Genomic DNA, 12,846 nt, shown 5'->3' with positions numbered 1-12,846 from the left:
TGTTGTTTGGCGGGTCCGGGCTGGGGATTCGAACCCGCCACCTTAGGTGTACGTGGCTGGCACCTTAGCCGGTTGAGCTATAGGCGCCGAGCCTGTAAGTCTATTTTTGACACTGTAGGTATTAAAGGAGCAGGGTGGGCATTTGGTTTGAGCTCCTGGATCAAGCCATATCTGAAGAGAACCTTTGGATTCTTCATTTAGCAGAGCTAATAACTTCCTATTAGAAGCAAAGTGACATATTTCGTGTCCCTCCTAAATGACATATGGTAGAAGCATTAATTTCATGTTCTAAAATTCTGCTATTCCACAGCACTTAGAATAATATGTGCCTTCAAAGCAGTCAAATGAATAGTTTAGATAATTATACTTTTAATGCCCATGTGGTCTTATTTAAACACATATACAATGTATCAGCAAGCAAGCAGGACAGGTGTCATCGTGCTGTTTTTTATTGTTGCAATAAAGCTTGGAAATTAAGCATGGAAAATTCACACAAAGGCTGCTCTCCCCCACACCTAGCAGAATGGGAGAGTGGCTGTTTGCCATTGTTTCCACCTGGTGAAGACAACTTGGTCTGGAACATGTTTCCAGCTGTCACAGTGTCCTGACAGCTGGAAATATGAGTTGGAGGAAATTGCAACAGGTCACGTCCTAGCAGAAAACAGTGCAGGGAAAGTGGGACAGAATGGAAGTCCTGAATTGGTCCAGGCAAGCAGGAAGTAAGGCAAAAGAAGTTCATCCAGGAGGGGGCAGATTTACAATGAAGGCCTTTGTGGACTTGAGTAGCCATTGCTTCTTAAGTAAGGCCATACACCAGAGCTTCTGTGTGAGTTTTTAAAATGTATTCACCCTTTAAGCTTCTGCTTCAGGCTGAATGGAGCAGAATTGACTGTAGATTTTCTTTTTAATCTTGAGTTTATTCTGATACATATATATATGTATATATATATATACAGTTATATGCATATATATGCAGTTAAAAGCTTCAGCATTAAGCACTGGGAAATTCTAACTCTAGAAATAGAACTGAGGTTCTGTTTGTTTGTTTGAGACCAGTTCGTGCTCTACTGCCAGGCTAGAGTGCCATGGCCTCAGCCTACCTCACGGCAACCTCAAACTCCCAGGGTTAAGGGATTCTCTTGCCTCAGCCTCCCAGTTAATTTTCTCTAGCTGGGTTCTAGCTCTTGCCCAGGCACGTCTCGAACTCCTGAACTCAAGTGATCCTCCTGTCTCATTCTCCCAGAGTGTTAGGATTACAGGCTGTGAGTCATGGTGTCAGCCATGATTTTTTGTGAGGGAGAAAGTATCATGAAGAGGAATTCTCAAAACCCAAAACGCAGGAGCAAGAAATAACAATGTGAGGGAAAGGAGTTGAGACAGTGTGGTGGGTTAAATGTCTGCCAGGATGGGTTATGCTGAGTTTGGATGTAGGTGGACAAGAGGACTGAGGGGCTAGGTTGGCCCTCTCTCCCTACTTCCTACTTCCACCCTGAAGTTTCTAAGAGTGTTCACACTGAGACCCGGAGGATCATTTGTCATCACTTGTAACGACTAGTCTCCCTTTGTTCCATTCTTTGATTCCACGTGATTTTTTAGCTTAATTTATCAAACATTGGCAGAGAGCCTGCTATTGGACACTGCTTGATAAACTGCTGGTTTCTCCCTGTAGTGTTCCTAGGCAGAGACTAATCACCCCAACCCACCCCCTGATTTCTTCTCTCTCTTTTTTCTGAAAAAGAAAACGTATCCAGCTGGCCAAGGACACCCCAGTCGGAAGGACCGCGCATACGGGGACATCCCGCGAGGCCCTCAGCACCTGGCAGGGCACACACGCGACGCTGCGCTCCGGTTTGGCAGCCCGAGATCAGAGCGGATGGATGGGGCCAGTACCACCACACTAGCCAAGTCCTGGCCTGGCCGTCGGGCGTTGTCCCTGCTTTCTTCCGAAGACGCCCGGCAGCGGCGGCGGCAGGCCGGCCTCGGGCTCGTAGGCGGGACGCGGGCGCCCTCTGCGGGACACGGGAGGGTTTGCCACCTTCCTTGTCCTGGACGCGCCCGGAACGCTCTGCCGCCGAGATCAGAAACCGCAGGACGGTCGCGTTCAGTTTCCGCCCCGTGGGCTCTGCCATTTCAGAGGCTCAACCCTCGAAAACATTCAGTGGGAAAGAGCTCAGCGCTTCCCGATGTTTCTCCGGAAGGGCAGAACAGTTTCGAGGCTGAAGCGCCTCCACTTAAAAAGGTTTCTTTTCTTTCCCAGAGTTGGACAGTGTCGTGTTTTCTTGTCCTCCAATCACCTGGATCATCTCAGGATCATGGGGTCTTAAGCAGGACTTTAAAGGCGTCCTGAGGTGAGGCCCAGAGTTGATATTAAATTCTCTGAAGTATGGAATCTCTAAAAGGTTAAAAACCTTGAGCCAGCAGTTCCTCCCCCAGGCGTCCTTGCTTCTGAAAGATAGTCCTCTGAAGTTAGTGCCCCCCAAGTCTTTGTTAGAAGTAACTCAGATTTCTGCCAATAAGTGAAAAAAGAAGGTGAGGAGAGGCGAGTGGCTTAGTGCTGAAGTGTGCAGCCTCCGGAGCCAGGCCACCCTGGAGGCGTTGGGAGAATTCAGTGAGTGAAGCCTTTAGAACAGTATTTGGCTGTGGTAGGAGCTAGGTCAGGAGCAGCGGAGGCTTGCAGGTCCTGGGATAAAAGGCACAAATGGCAGGTCAAGGGCGTAATGTTTCCCATCAGGGAAAGGTACAAACCCCAACATGTACTACATGGATGAAAGATTTCTAAAAAGCATCTGGAAAGGTATGTATTGAATTAATAATGGTTGTTTCTAGGGAATAAGTTTGGGAGGGAGATTTTTCTTTTTTACTTATATGCAGTTTATATTTGATTTTGAGCCAAGGATTAATTTTAGAGATTAGAAATGGAGAAGAAAATGCACTGTCTTCTGTAGCAGGCTACCAGTAGCTAATCACAAAGCAAAGGTCACAGAATTTGCTGGTAATCAACAAGAAGGATACTTATCACTGTAAACACCCCTTAGCACTGCTAGAGTATTTGACCACATGCATACAGGTGGTATTTATTACAAAGAGTTTTTACCTTTTAAAAATAGGACAGTTTAACCTTGTATTTAGTAAAACAAAAGAAAAATTACTGTCAACCACTGTGCTTAGCTCTGAAGACATGGAAATGACCCAGATGATCTCTGCCTTCAAGAAGTTCGTGGTCTGGTTCTGTGCTTCTCAAAATTTTTTTTTTTTTTTTTTTTTTGAGACAGAGTCTCGCTATGTCATTTTGGGTAAAGTGCTGTGGTGTCACAGCTCACAGAAACTTCAAACTCTTGGGTTATAGGGAATCTCTTGCCTCAGCCTCCCAAGTAGCTGGGACTACAGACACCCACAACAATGCCCGACTATTTTTTTTGTTGTTGTAGTTGTCATCGTTTAGCAGGCCAGGTCGAGTTTGAATCCACCAGCCTGGGAGTATGTGGCTGGCGCCGTAACCACTGAGCTACAGGTGCCAAGCTGCTTCTCAAATTTTAATGTGCTTCCAAATCACCTGGAGGTATTGTGTATTGGTTATCTATTGCTACATAATGAATTATGCCCAAAACCAGCAGCTGGAAAACAACAAACTATTACCTAACACAGTTGTTCAGGGTCAGGGATTCGTGAATGACTGAAGTTGGGTGACTCTGGCTTAGGGTCTCTTATGAGGTTGCAGTCAAGATTTGGGGGGCTGGGAGGCACCTGTGGCTCAGTGGGTAGGGCGCCTGTCCCATATACTGAGGGTGGCAGGTTCAAACCCAGCCCCAGCCAAACTGCAACAAAAAAATAGCTGGGCATTGTGGCAGGCACCTGTAGTCCCAGCTACTAAGGAGACTGAGGCAAGAGAATCGCCTAAGCCTAGGAGTTGGAGGTTGCTGTGAGCTATGACGCCACAGCACTCTACCAAGGGCGATAAACTGAGACTCTGTCTCTACAAAAAAAAAAAAAAAGATTTGGGGGCTGTAGTCATCTGAAGGCTGGCTCCCTGGGGGCCAAAGGATTCACTTCCAAGATGTCAGCAGGAAGCCTCAGTGCTGGGCCACACGATCCTATCTACTGACTAAATGCTTGAGTGTCCTCAGGATGTGACAGCTGGTTCCCCCAGAGTGAGTAACCCTAGAGGGAAAGGCAGAAACTGCACTGTCCTTCATGCTCTATCCTTGGAAGTCACACTCTCATTTCCACCATCTTCTGTATGTTAGAAACAGGTATATGCCCCCTATCTCCATCAGCAGGAACTTTAGGATGAAGGCCTGAAGGTAGCTGGGAAATACAAAGGAAATGATTACAGCCAGTACTTTCTCTAGTCATGTGACATCATCGGCTCCTACACCGGGACCAAAGATGCAAAACCAAAAGATGCTGTGGCAGCAGGGAGTGTGGAAATGATGAATGTGGACAGTAAGGGAATGGGGGACCAGTGACTGGATCTGCAGAGAAGAGCAGCAGAAACCAGTGAGGATGCCCTCGTCCCATCTGGGGACTGACCAACAGTGTCTTGGCGTGGTGCCATCTCTCAAACTCCCAAAACAACATATCAGGCTATAGCTGCCAATGCAGGCTATGGCACCTCAGGGAGTTGCCATAAAACCTATTAACATTTCAGATTATAGTCCAGATGGAGCCCATGGTGGCTGGAGAGGTGGCTGCATCACCTCATCAAAGCACACCTTCTCAGGGACACTTCAGTGAAAGGGAGAGAATGTCCACCTCTGAAGTGGCCAGTCATGGAAAACCCCTTCCACCTGCTGAGAAAGGACAGCTAAGGCTAGGATTATAGCAACCGAACCATCAGATTAGTCAACAGACCCAGCTACGTGGACTAGAGGTGTTGCAGAGACCAACACCCTGGCAGGCCAGCCACAACCCCCCCCCACCTCCAAAACGGCCTGGAATGATCTCAGGTGAGCAGCTGAGCTTGGTATTGCACCAGGTAGAAAGAGAAATTAGAAAGAGAAGCTGGGAACTGAGTATGGAGAAACAGTGTTCTCTCTGGACATGAAAAGTGAATTGAATACAAATAAACAAGCAGAGAATGGACAACCAGAACCACAAAGCAGTTCCAGATGAAGACCTCATGTTGTCATTCAATGATGTACTGAGTGGATCAGCCTTGACACAAGAGAATATCAGCCTCCTATCAAACAAGACCAGCTCTCTCTTGGCTCCCAAGGCTTAGCGCCCATAACTCAGTGGTTATGGCACTGGCCACATACACCAGGGTTGGCGGGTTCAAACCTGGCCAGGGCCTACTAAACAACAATAACTGCAACAACAAAAAAATAGCCAGGTGTTGTGGGGGGTGCCTGTAGTCCCAGCTACTTGGGAGGCTGAGGTAAGAGGATCACTTGAGCCCAGGAGTTTGAGGTTGCTGTGAAGCCACGACACTCTACTGAGGGTGACATAGTAAAATTCTGTCTAAAAAAAAACAAAAAACCCGAGCTCTCTCAACCTATTGGAGAATCCTGAAGGAGGAGATAACAATGACACCCAGAAATCAGGAGTTACTCCCAGTTCTCCCCAAAATATGAGTCCTACTTTTATCTTCCACTCTTAATCAATCTGTGGGGCATAGGGGGAGGAGAACGTCTAAGTGTGGTCAGAAACCCAGGAAATGTACCAGAGGCAACCTGCACAAACACCACTACTGAAAACAAACCGTGCACATAGTTCACATTAATGCATTTTTAATGTAAAGAAAAAGAAAATCAGCAGCATCTGCAAACAATTCAGATTAAATTTGCTTTTGTTCTGTGGGAAAAAGGAAGTACAGCTCACACTCAAGGCAGGGAGAATTAAGCTCCATCAACAGAGGAGTATCAGGGAATTTGTTAGACACACATTAAAACCACCACCACTTGCTAAAATGCAGATTTTTATTGAGTAGGTCTAGAGAGGATTCCCAAATTCCATCATGGGAGGGGGTTTCTAACAACCCCCCCCCCCCATGATGTCAGTCCCTGAACCCCACATTGAGTAGTGAGAGAATCAAAGACATGCAAAGAACTGTAATTCAGATGCCCTCTTTGGAACTACACTGCTGGCAAGAATATACTTCTCTGTCATTCTGGCATCATCTCTGGATGGTGTCCAATTTTAAAATCACATTTCCCCTGAAAGGTCAGATCAGTGAAGTAAGGGAAAGACAAGATTACCTTGTTAATACACGAGGACAAGCTGTAATGGAATTAAAAACAATCAAAGAAGGATTCAAAAAATCTCTCTGGCCTTGTTCTGGAAGCTCTCAGAAGCATAAAACATCAGCCATCAATTCCGAAGAGGATGCTAAACAAACAGCCGGGGCTTTTAATAAGGATTGTACAAAGCGCCTTCATAGCACTAAGATCTGGCTGTAATACTTATACTTTTATAAATACTTGAAAAAAATCATTTTCTCATTTAAAAGCTTGGATTAGTATTTGAATAAAACTATATAAGCAGACTCTCTCTCTCCTGCGCCCCCATACCTGGCTTGCATTGGGACTGCATTCTATCACTGTCCGGTTATGACCTGCTTTCCTACCGTCCCTCCAAGCTTTGGTGGCAAGCTTCTCGAACTGAAGGGCTACATGGTTGGCTGTCTTAAAGGGTGATAAGTTAAAAAATAAGTCATTTTCTCATTTAACAGCCTGGATTGAATATGCATAAAGCTATATATCCTGCATTTTTCTTATTAGTATGGTCCATGCTATGATTTGAATGTGGTTTGTCCCCACCAAAACTCTGGTTGAAATTTAATCCCCTATGTGAATGTTGGGAGGTACATTTCATGGTCTGTGTCTGTTCTGTGTTGCTATAACACCAGAGGTATTTGGGTCGTGGACCCTGATCTCTCATAAATAAATTAATGCCTTCTGGCTGGGGTGGGTAAGTTCTCTTTCTCTTGGGAATGGATTAATTCTTGAGAGAATGGGTCATTAAAAAGTCAAAATCTGGCTTCCTCAGTTTCACTCTTTTGTGTCCTGTCTATGTGATCTGTGACATGTCCTCTGCCCCTCCACTTCCTGCCATGAGTGGAAGTGGCCTGAGGCCCTTACCAGATGCAGCTGCCTAATCCTGGACTCCCAGCCACCAGAATCATGAGCCAAATAGATCTCTCTGTAAATTACCCAGCCTTTATAAATAACCCTGTGTTTTGTTATAGCTGCACGAACAGACTAAGACAGGTGACATACTATAAAATCCCAAACTGTAAAGTATATGATCCAGTGGGTTTAAGCATATTTCCAAAGTTGGACAACTATCACCACTAATTCTAGAACATTTTTGTCACCTGAAAAAGAAACCTTGTATCCATCAGCAGTTACGCCCCATCCTCGCCAGCCCTCCTTAATCCCAGATGACCACTGCTCTACCTTCTATCTCTGTGGGTTTGCTTATTCTGCATATTTCATGTAAATGGACTCATAAAATAAGTGACTTTTGGGGTCTGGCTTCTTTCACTTAGCATGATTTTTTAAAATTATGGTAAAACATACGTAACATTCGCCATTTTAACCCTTGTGAAATGGCATTAAGTATATTTCCAAGGTTGTAAGACCAGCACCATCCATCTCCAGAATTCTCTTCATCTTCTCATATTGAAACTCTGTACCCACGCATGTTTCAGTGGTTCATCCATGTTATAGCTTGTTTCGATATTTCACTCCTTTTTTATGGCTGAATAATACTGCACGGTAGGGATATGCCACATGTGCTCATCAGTTGACGGATATATGGGTTGCTTCCACTTTGGGTTATTCCCAATAATGTTGCTATACACATTCATGCTGTAGTGTTTGGTGGGACATGTTTTCATTTCTGTTGAAATATTGGTATCTGAGAGAAGTTGCTGTATCCCAGGATACCTGTGTCTAACTGAGGAACGGCCAGACTGTTTCCAAAGCAGCTGCACCATTTTACATTCTCACCAGCAGTGCATGAAGATTCTAAATTCTTCACATCTTCACCAACACTTATTATTTTCCACCTTTTAAATTCCATCTTATTATGGTTTCCCTAATGGCTAATTGTGTTGAGTATATGCTTATTAGCCATCCATGTATCTCTGTGGGAGAAATGTCAACTCAAATCCCTTGCCTATTTTTTAATTGGGCTATTTGTCTTTTTATGGTTGAGTTGTGAAAGTTAGTTATGTATTCTGAATACAAGTCCTTTAACAGATATGTGATTTGTAAAGTTTTTCCCATTCTGTGCGTTTTCACTTTCTTGACATATTCTTTGGAAGCCAAGTTTTTATTTTGATAAGGTCCAAACTATCTTTTTGTTTGTTTGCGGCTTGAACTTTTGGTGTCGTATCTGAGAAACTGCTGCCTAATCTGAGGTTGCAAATTTACCCCTGTGTTTTCTTCTCGGGGCTTTAAAGTTTTAGCACTAACATTTACATTTTTAGTGTAGTTTGAGTTAATTTTTGTATGTACTGTGAGGTAGGGGCCCAAACTCCTTCTTTTGTATGTAGATATCCTGTAGGTTTTAAATTACCAACAAGAAGCATAGGGAATGGCCTTCTTCACAAGTTTCCTTGTGGCATCGTTTCAATAAATGTCCACTGAATTTTCCCAAGATACACACAGGACTCATCTCAAATTATTAGTTATTTGAAAATCACTTCTAAGAAGGGGAAACAATTCCTTCATTCAATTCTATCATCAACTATTTACTGAAACTTATTATGAGTTGGTGATTATAACAAAGGTTCCTGCCTTCATGGTGCTTATGTTCCATTCTAGCAGAAACAGATAAGAACGTAACAAGTGAGTACATTAAATAGTGTAGTAGAAGAGCTAAGCAAAGGAGATGAAGTGTGGAGTGGGGTGGGGTTTGCCATTCTGAAAAAGGTGGTCAGGATGGGTCTTGCTTAATTTGAGCAAAATCTCCGGAGTTGGTGAGGGATTTGATGACATGGAACTCTGGGAAAGAACGCTCCAAGCAGAAGGAGCAGCCACCTCAAAGCCCTTAAGCGGGCGTGTACCTGACCTTTCTGAGTAGTAGCAGGGAGGCTGGTGTGGCTGGAGCAGAGTAAGGACAGGGATTAAAGGTCACAGAGGGCCAGGTCCTGTAAACCATTTTTGAGATGCTGACTTTCTAAGGAGGGAGCCAGAAATAGCCACTGGAGACGTCTGAGCTAAGCAGTGACATGATCCAGCTTAGAGTTCAAAGGATCACTCTGGAGGTTGGGTTGAGAATAGATTGTGGGAGAACTGGGGCAAAACAAGAATAGTAGTTAGGAGGCTTCTGAAATAATCCAGGCAAGACTGGAGGGAGGCTGGACCCCCAATGGCAGTAGTAGACATGGTGAGAGGGAATTGGTTATGCATGGTGACCCACAGGATGTCCTGGTCACTAGACAGAGGTGTGCTGGAGGCAGAAGACTGCAGTGATTCTGATCTGAGCACTGGGAGGAGGTAGTCACCATTACCTGCAAAGGGGGAGCCCACTAGGGAAGCAGGTTTGAGGGGTGGAGCAGAAGGTGAGGAGTCCAGCTTGGGGTATGTGGAGATGGAAGTTCTCTTTAATGTCCAAGTGCTTCCTCTTGGACAAATAGGCGGCAATTATAAATATCTGAAAATGAGACGTCTGGACTGGAGATACAAATGTGAAGGAATAGCCACAATGAAGATAGCCCAGGAAAGATGGTAGACTGAGAACAGGGCCAAGGACCACACCCCCAGACCCTCCAGCATGAAGAGATACAAGGGGGGGAAGGGCAGCCGAGGGGCTGCTTCCCAGATTTGCAGCTGCTTCAGAACATCTTCCCTCCTTCCCCTTCTCTCCCACCCTCCTTTCTTCCCTCTAAATTTCCTCCCTTTAAATGGGCACCTACCATGTACTAGGAACTGGAAATCAATATTCTTCCCTCAATAAACTCAGTCTTATATAGGAGAGAAAGACAGAAAATGCACACTTATAAAATAAGGTAGACACAGGCAACAACCAGAGCTTGGATTTTTAGTTGTTAGCCAACACTCCACTACCCTACAGACATCTCTTGTAACCTGGCACAGAAGTTTGGAATCTAAAACTGTCTTTACTCTTATTCTCAGCCATGTTGAATTTAGCACCATTATAATCAGAGACATTCATCTAATCACATAAAATTAAACTCACTCTTGATTGAAGAAAGAGATAGATTGTGGAGGATTAATCCAAACTATCCTGGTGTCCACTGTCCTCCAAAGTCAGACCCTCAAGAGTAGTCCTGCCCAGTTGTCAGGTGCTGATCAAATGCAGGGCACTGCATGGGAGGCAAAGACCTAAAAAACGTGATTCTTTAACCAGGTGTTGTTGTGGGAGCCTGTAGTCCCAGCACTTGGGAGGCTGAGGCAGGAGGATCATTTGAGCCCAGGAGTTAGATGTTATTGTGAGCTATGATGCCACAGCACTCTAGTCTGGGGCAACTCTGTCTCAAAAAATAAATAAATAAATAAAAAAGAAAACCTTGTAGTTTATTAACAAAATTCAAATAATGATAATTGTACATTTCTTTCTCTGTAAATGCCACTTCTTAAATTACTGTCATCTTTTATAAACAGGGATAAATGGACGTACTTCAAAATCTTTCTGATAAATATATCGCTGCTTTGCAACCCGCTTGGATAACGCTCTTCAAGACGGCATATGCTGGAGCCTGTTAAGAACAACAAGCAAATAAAAGCAACACTTTAAATGTTCATTTTTAGTTTAAGTTTCAGGGCTGGCAGTGCTGGCAGGGCAGGGTTTAGACTCCCCTGGATAAGAAATATGATCTGACAAACAATTTAATTTGGAAAAAAGTCATCCAAAAGATCAGAATGCCTTGCTACTGCCAAAATATTGGACTCATCCGATTTCTCACAGGAAAGGGAAAAGAAGCTGCTGAGAAAAAAGATAAGGAATGAAGCAAGAAATAAGATTCCCAATCCAGAACAAAGTACGTGCTTGGTTTTTTTTTGTCAAAGCAACGTCACTGGTTTTCTTCCCTTTGGCCACACTTTATAATTTATTTTTCTGGAAAGAGAAACCTCCTGCCCCCTCAACTTTCCAGATATGGTGCCCCAAAGCACTGTAAGTAACAGAAGGTCCCTACCAATTCTGCATCATGGTCGAGGCCTATATCATGGTGCTCAAGCTCTTCATCCCGAAATTTCTTTATCACCTGGTTAAATAAAAATAAATCGCAGCAAGTCAGCATTCCAACTCTCCTGCTGTTCTATCTTATTTTGGAGGCTAAAGCATCATAGTATAGTTTAATACAGGGGTAGGCCAACTTTTCCTGCAAAGGGCCAGACAGTAAACACTTTAAGCTTTGCAGGCTAGACAGTCTCTTGCCCACCTACTCAACTCTGCTACTGTAGCCTGCATGAATAGGCATGGGCATGCTCCAATAAAACTGTAAATTGTTATTTACAGAAACAGGTGGTTGGCCATGGGCCACAGTTTGCCAACCTCTGATTTAGACTTTAAAAATTAAACAGTTTCCCTTTTTACTGTGAAAAAAATATCAGAGGGTGTCTATCAATTCTTAATTCATTTATTTAATCTAAAGGGTTCAAGTTCAAGCATTTGCTCAGGGTCAACAGAGGATAAAGACCCGGAAAGAAGGCAGGCGTGACTGGGCTCAAGAATCCCAGCTCTGGCTGAACTGTGTGACCAGGGCTGATGGCTTTACTTTCTGTGCCTCAGTTTACTCCCCTTTAAAATGAGGCACTGACCTGAATATCTCACCCTCCACCATCCCCTAATATTCTCTTATATTTTGTCTTTTTACCCATGTACATATCTGCCCATTTTCTCCTTGAACAGCCCCTTTCCGGAAGATAGTCAAATACCTGAAGAAGTTCCTCGTATTTGTCAGGGTCCTCTTCCATCAGTGTCCTGATCTGGTTGTTATAGTGATGTGCTATGCTCTCTTCCACCGCCACTGTGCAGGCCATCGCACCTTCCTTCCCAAGTAAGGCAGTCCCCGCCCCTAGAGTTGTTAAAACCCGGAGCAGGAAAGTGATGATTTTTGGTCAAGGTCTCTTGACTTCAGTACTACTGGAATTTGGAGTTGGGTCATTCTTTGTAGTGAGGGATTGGAGAATATTTAACAGTATCCCTGATTTCTACCAGCTAGATGCCGGCAGCACCAAGTAAGTTGTAACCCCCAAAAGTGTCTTTAGACATTGTTATGTATCCTCTGGGGGGAAAACTTGCCCAGGTGGAGAATCACTGCTTTAGGTGGTACCAGATCCCAGTGTTAGACCTTGAATCGCATAGTAAGAAAGTTATTCTCTTCAGTGCTCTTTTAACTTTCTGATTATGACCAAGATTAAGTTTGCATTTGGGGTGAGCATGTCTTTGATCTTTAATACCACTTTCTCTTTTCCCTTTTTAAAAGAGTGAACAGATCTCAGGTTTAGAATCTTGCCAGGGAATAGTATCTGGCTATAATTGAACTATGCTAGCTTTCCCCCTCTCTCTGTTGTGTATATTTTTATTGTACTTTCTATTTATAAAACTACTGACTTTGGGTGGCATCTGTGGCTCAAAAGGGTAGGGTGCTGGCCCCATATGCCGGAGGTGGTGGGTTCAAACCCAACCCTGGCCAAAAAAAAAAAAAAAAAAAGGACTACTGACTTTAAGAGTCTATCTTAAGGCTTGGCACTTGTGGCTCAAATGGCTAAGGCGCTAGCCACATACACCTGAGCTGGCGGGTTCGAATCCAGCCTGGGCCTGCCAAACAACAATGATGGCTGCAACTGAAAAACAGCCAGGTGTGTGGCAGGCGCCTGTAGTCACAGCTTCCTGGGAGGCAGAGGCAGGAGACTCACTTGAGCCCAGGAG

General features: G+C 44.3%; 1 protein-coding gene and 1 pseudogene across 1 annotated transcript in view; one reads left to right on the top strand and one right to left on the bottom strand.

The window, feature by feature from the left end:
• The first annotated feature begins 1,873 nt into the window (after positions 1-1,873).
• On the top strand, positions 1,874-5,599 carry LOC100956596 (annotated as a pseudogene).
• Positions 5,600-10,462: 4,863 nt separating this feature from the next.
• Positions 10,463-12,846, bottom strand: part of COQ7 (coenzyme Q7, hydroxylase) — an 8,548-nt gene continuing 6,164 nt past the window's right edge. Inside the window, exons 4-6 of the mRNA XM_003790710.3 lie at positions 11,850-11,989; positions 11,108-11,176; positions 10,463-10,669 (exon numbers count right to left, since the gene is read on the bottom strand). Of these exons, the coding sequence (XP_003790758.2) occupies positions 10,592-10,669; positions 11,108-11,176; positions 11,850-11,989 (287 nt within the window). The 3' untranslated portion in view covers positions 10,463-10,591. The remainder of the gene's footprint in view (positions 10,670-11,107; positions 11,177-11,849; positions 11,990-12,846) is intronic.

This window comes from Otolemur garnettii, unplaced genomic scaffold (assembly GCF_000181295.1).
Source record: "Otolemur garnettii isolate 467f Iridium unplaced genomic scaffold, OtoGar3 scaffold00044, whole genome shotgun sequence".
NCBI classification, from domain to species: domain Eukaryota; kingdom Metazoa; phylum Chordata; class Mammalia; order Primates; family Galagidae; genus Otolemur; species Otolemur garnettii.
This window is presented reverse-complemented; position numbering and strand designations above follow the sequence as displayed.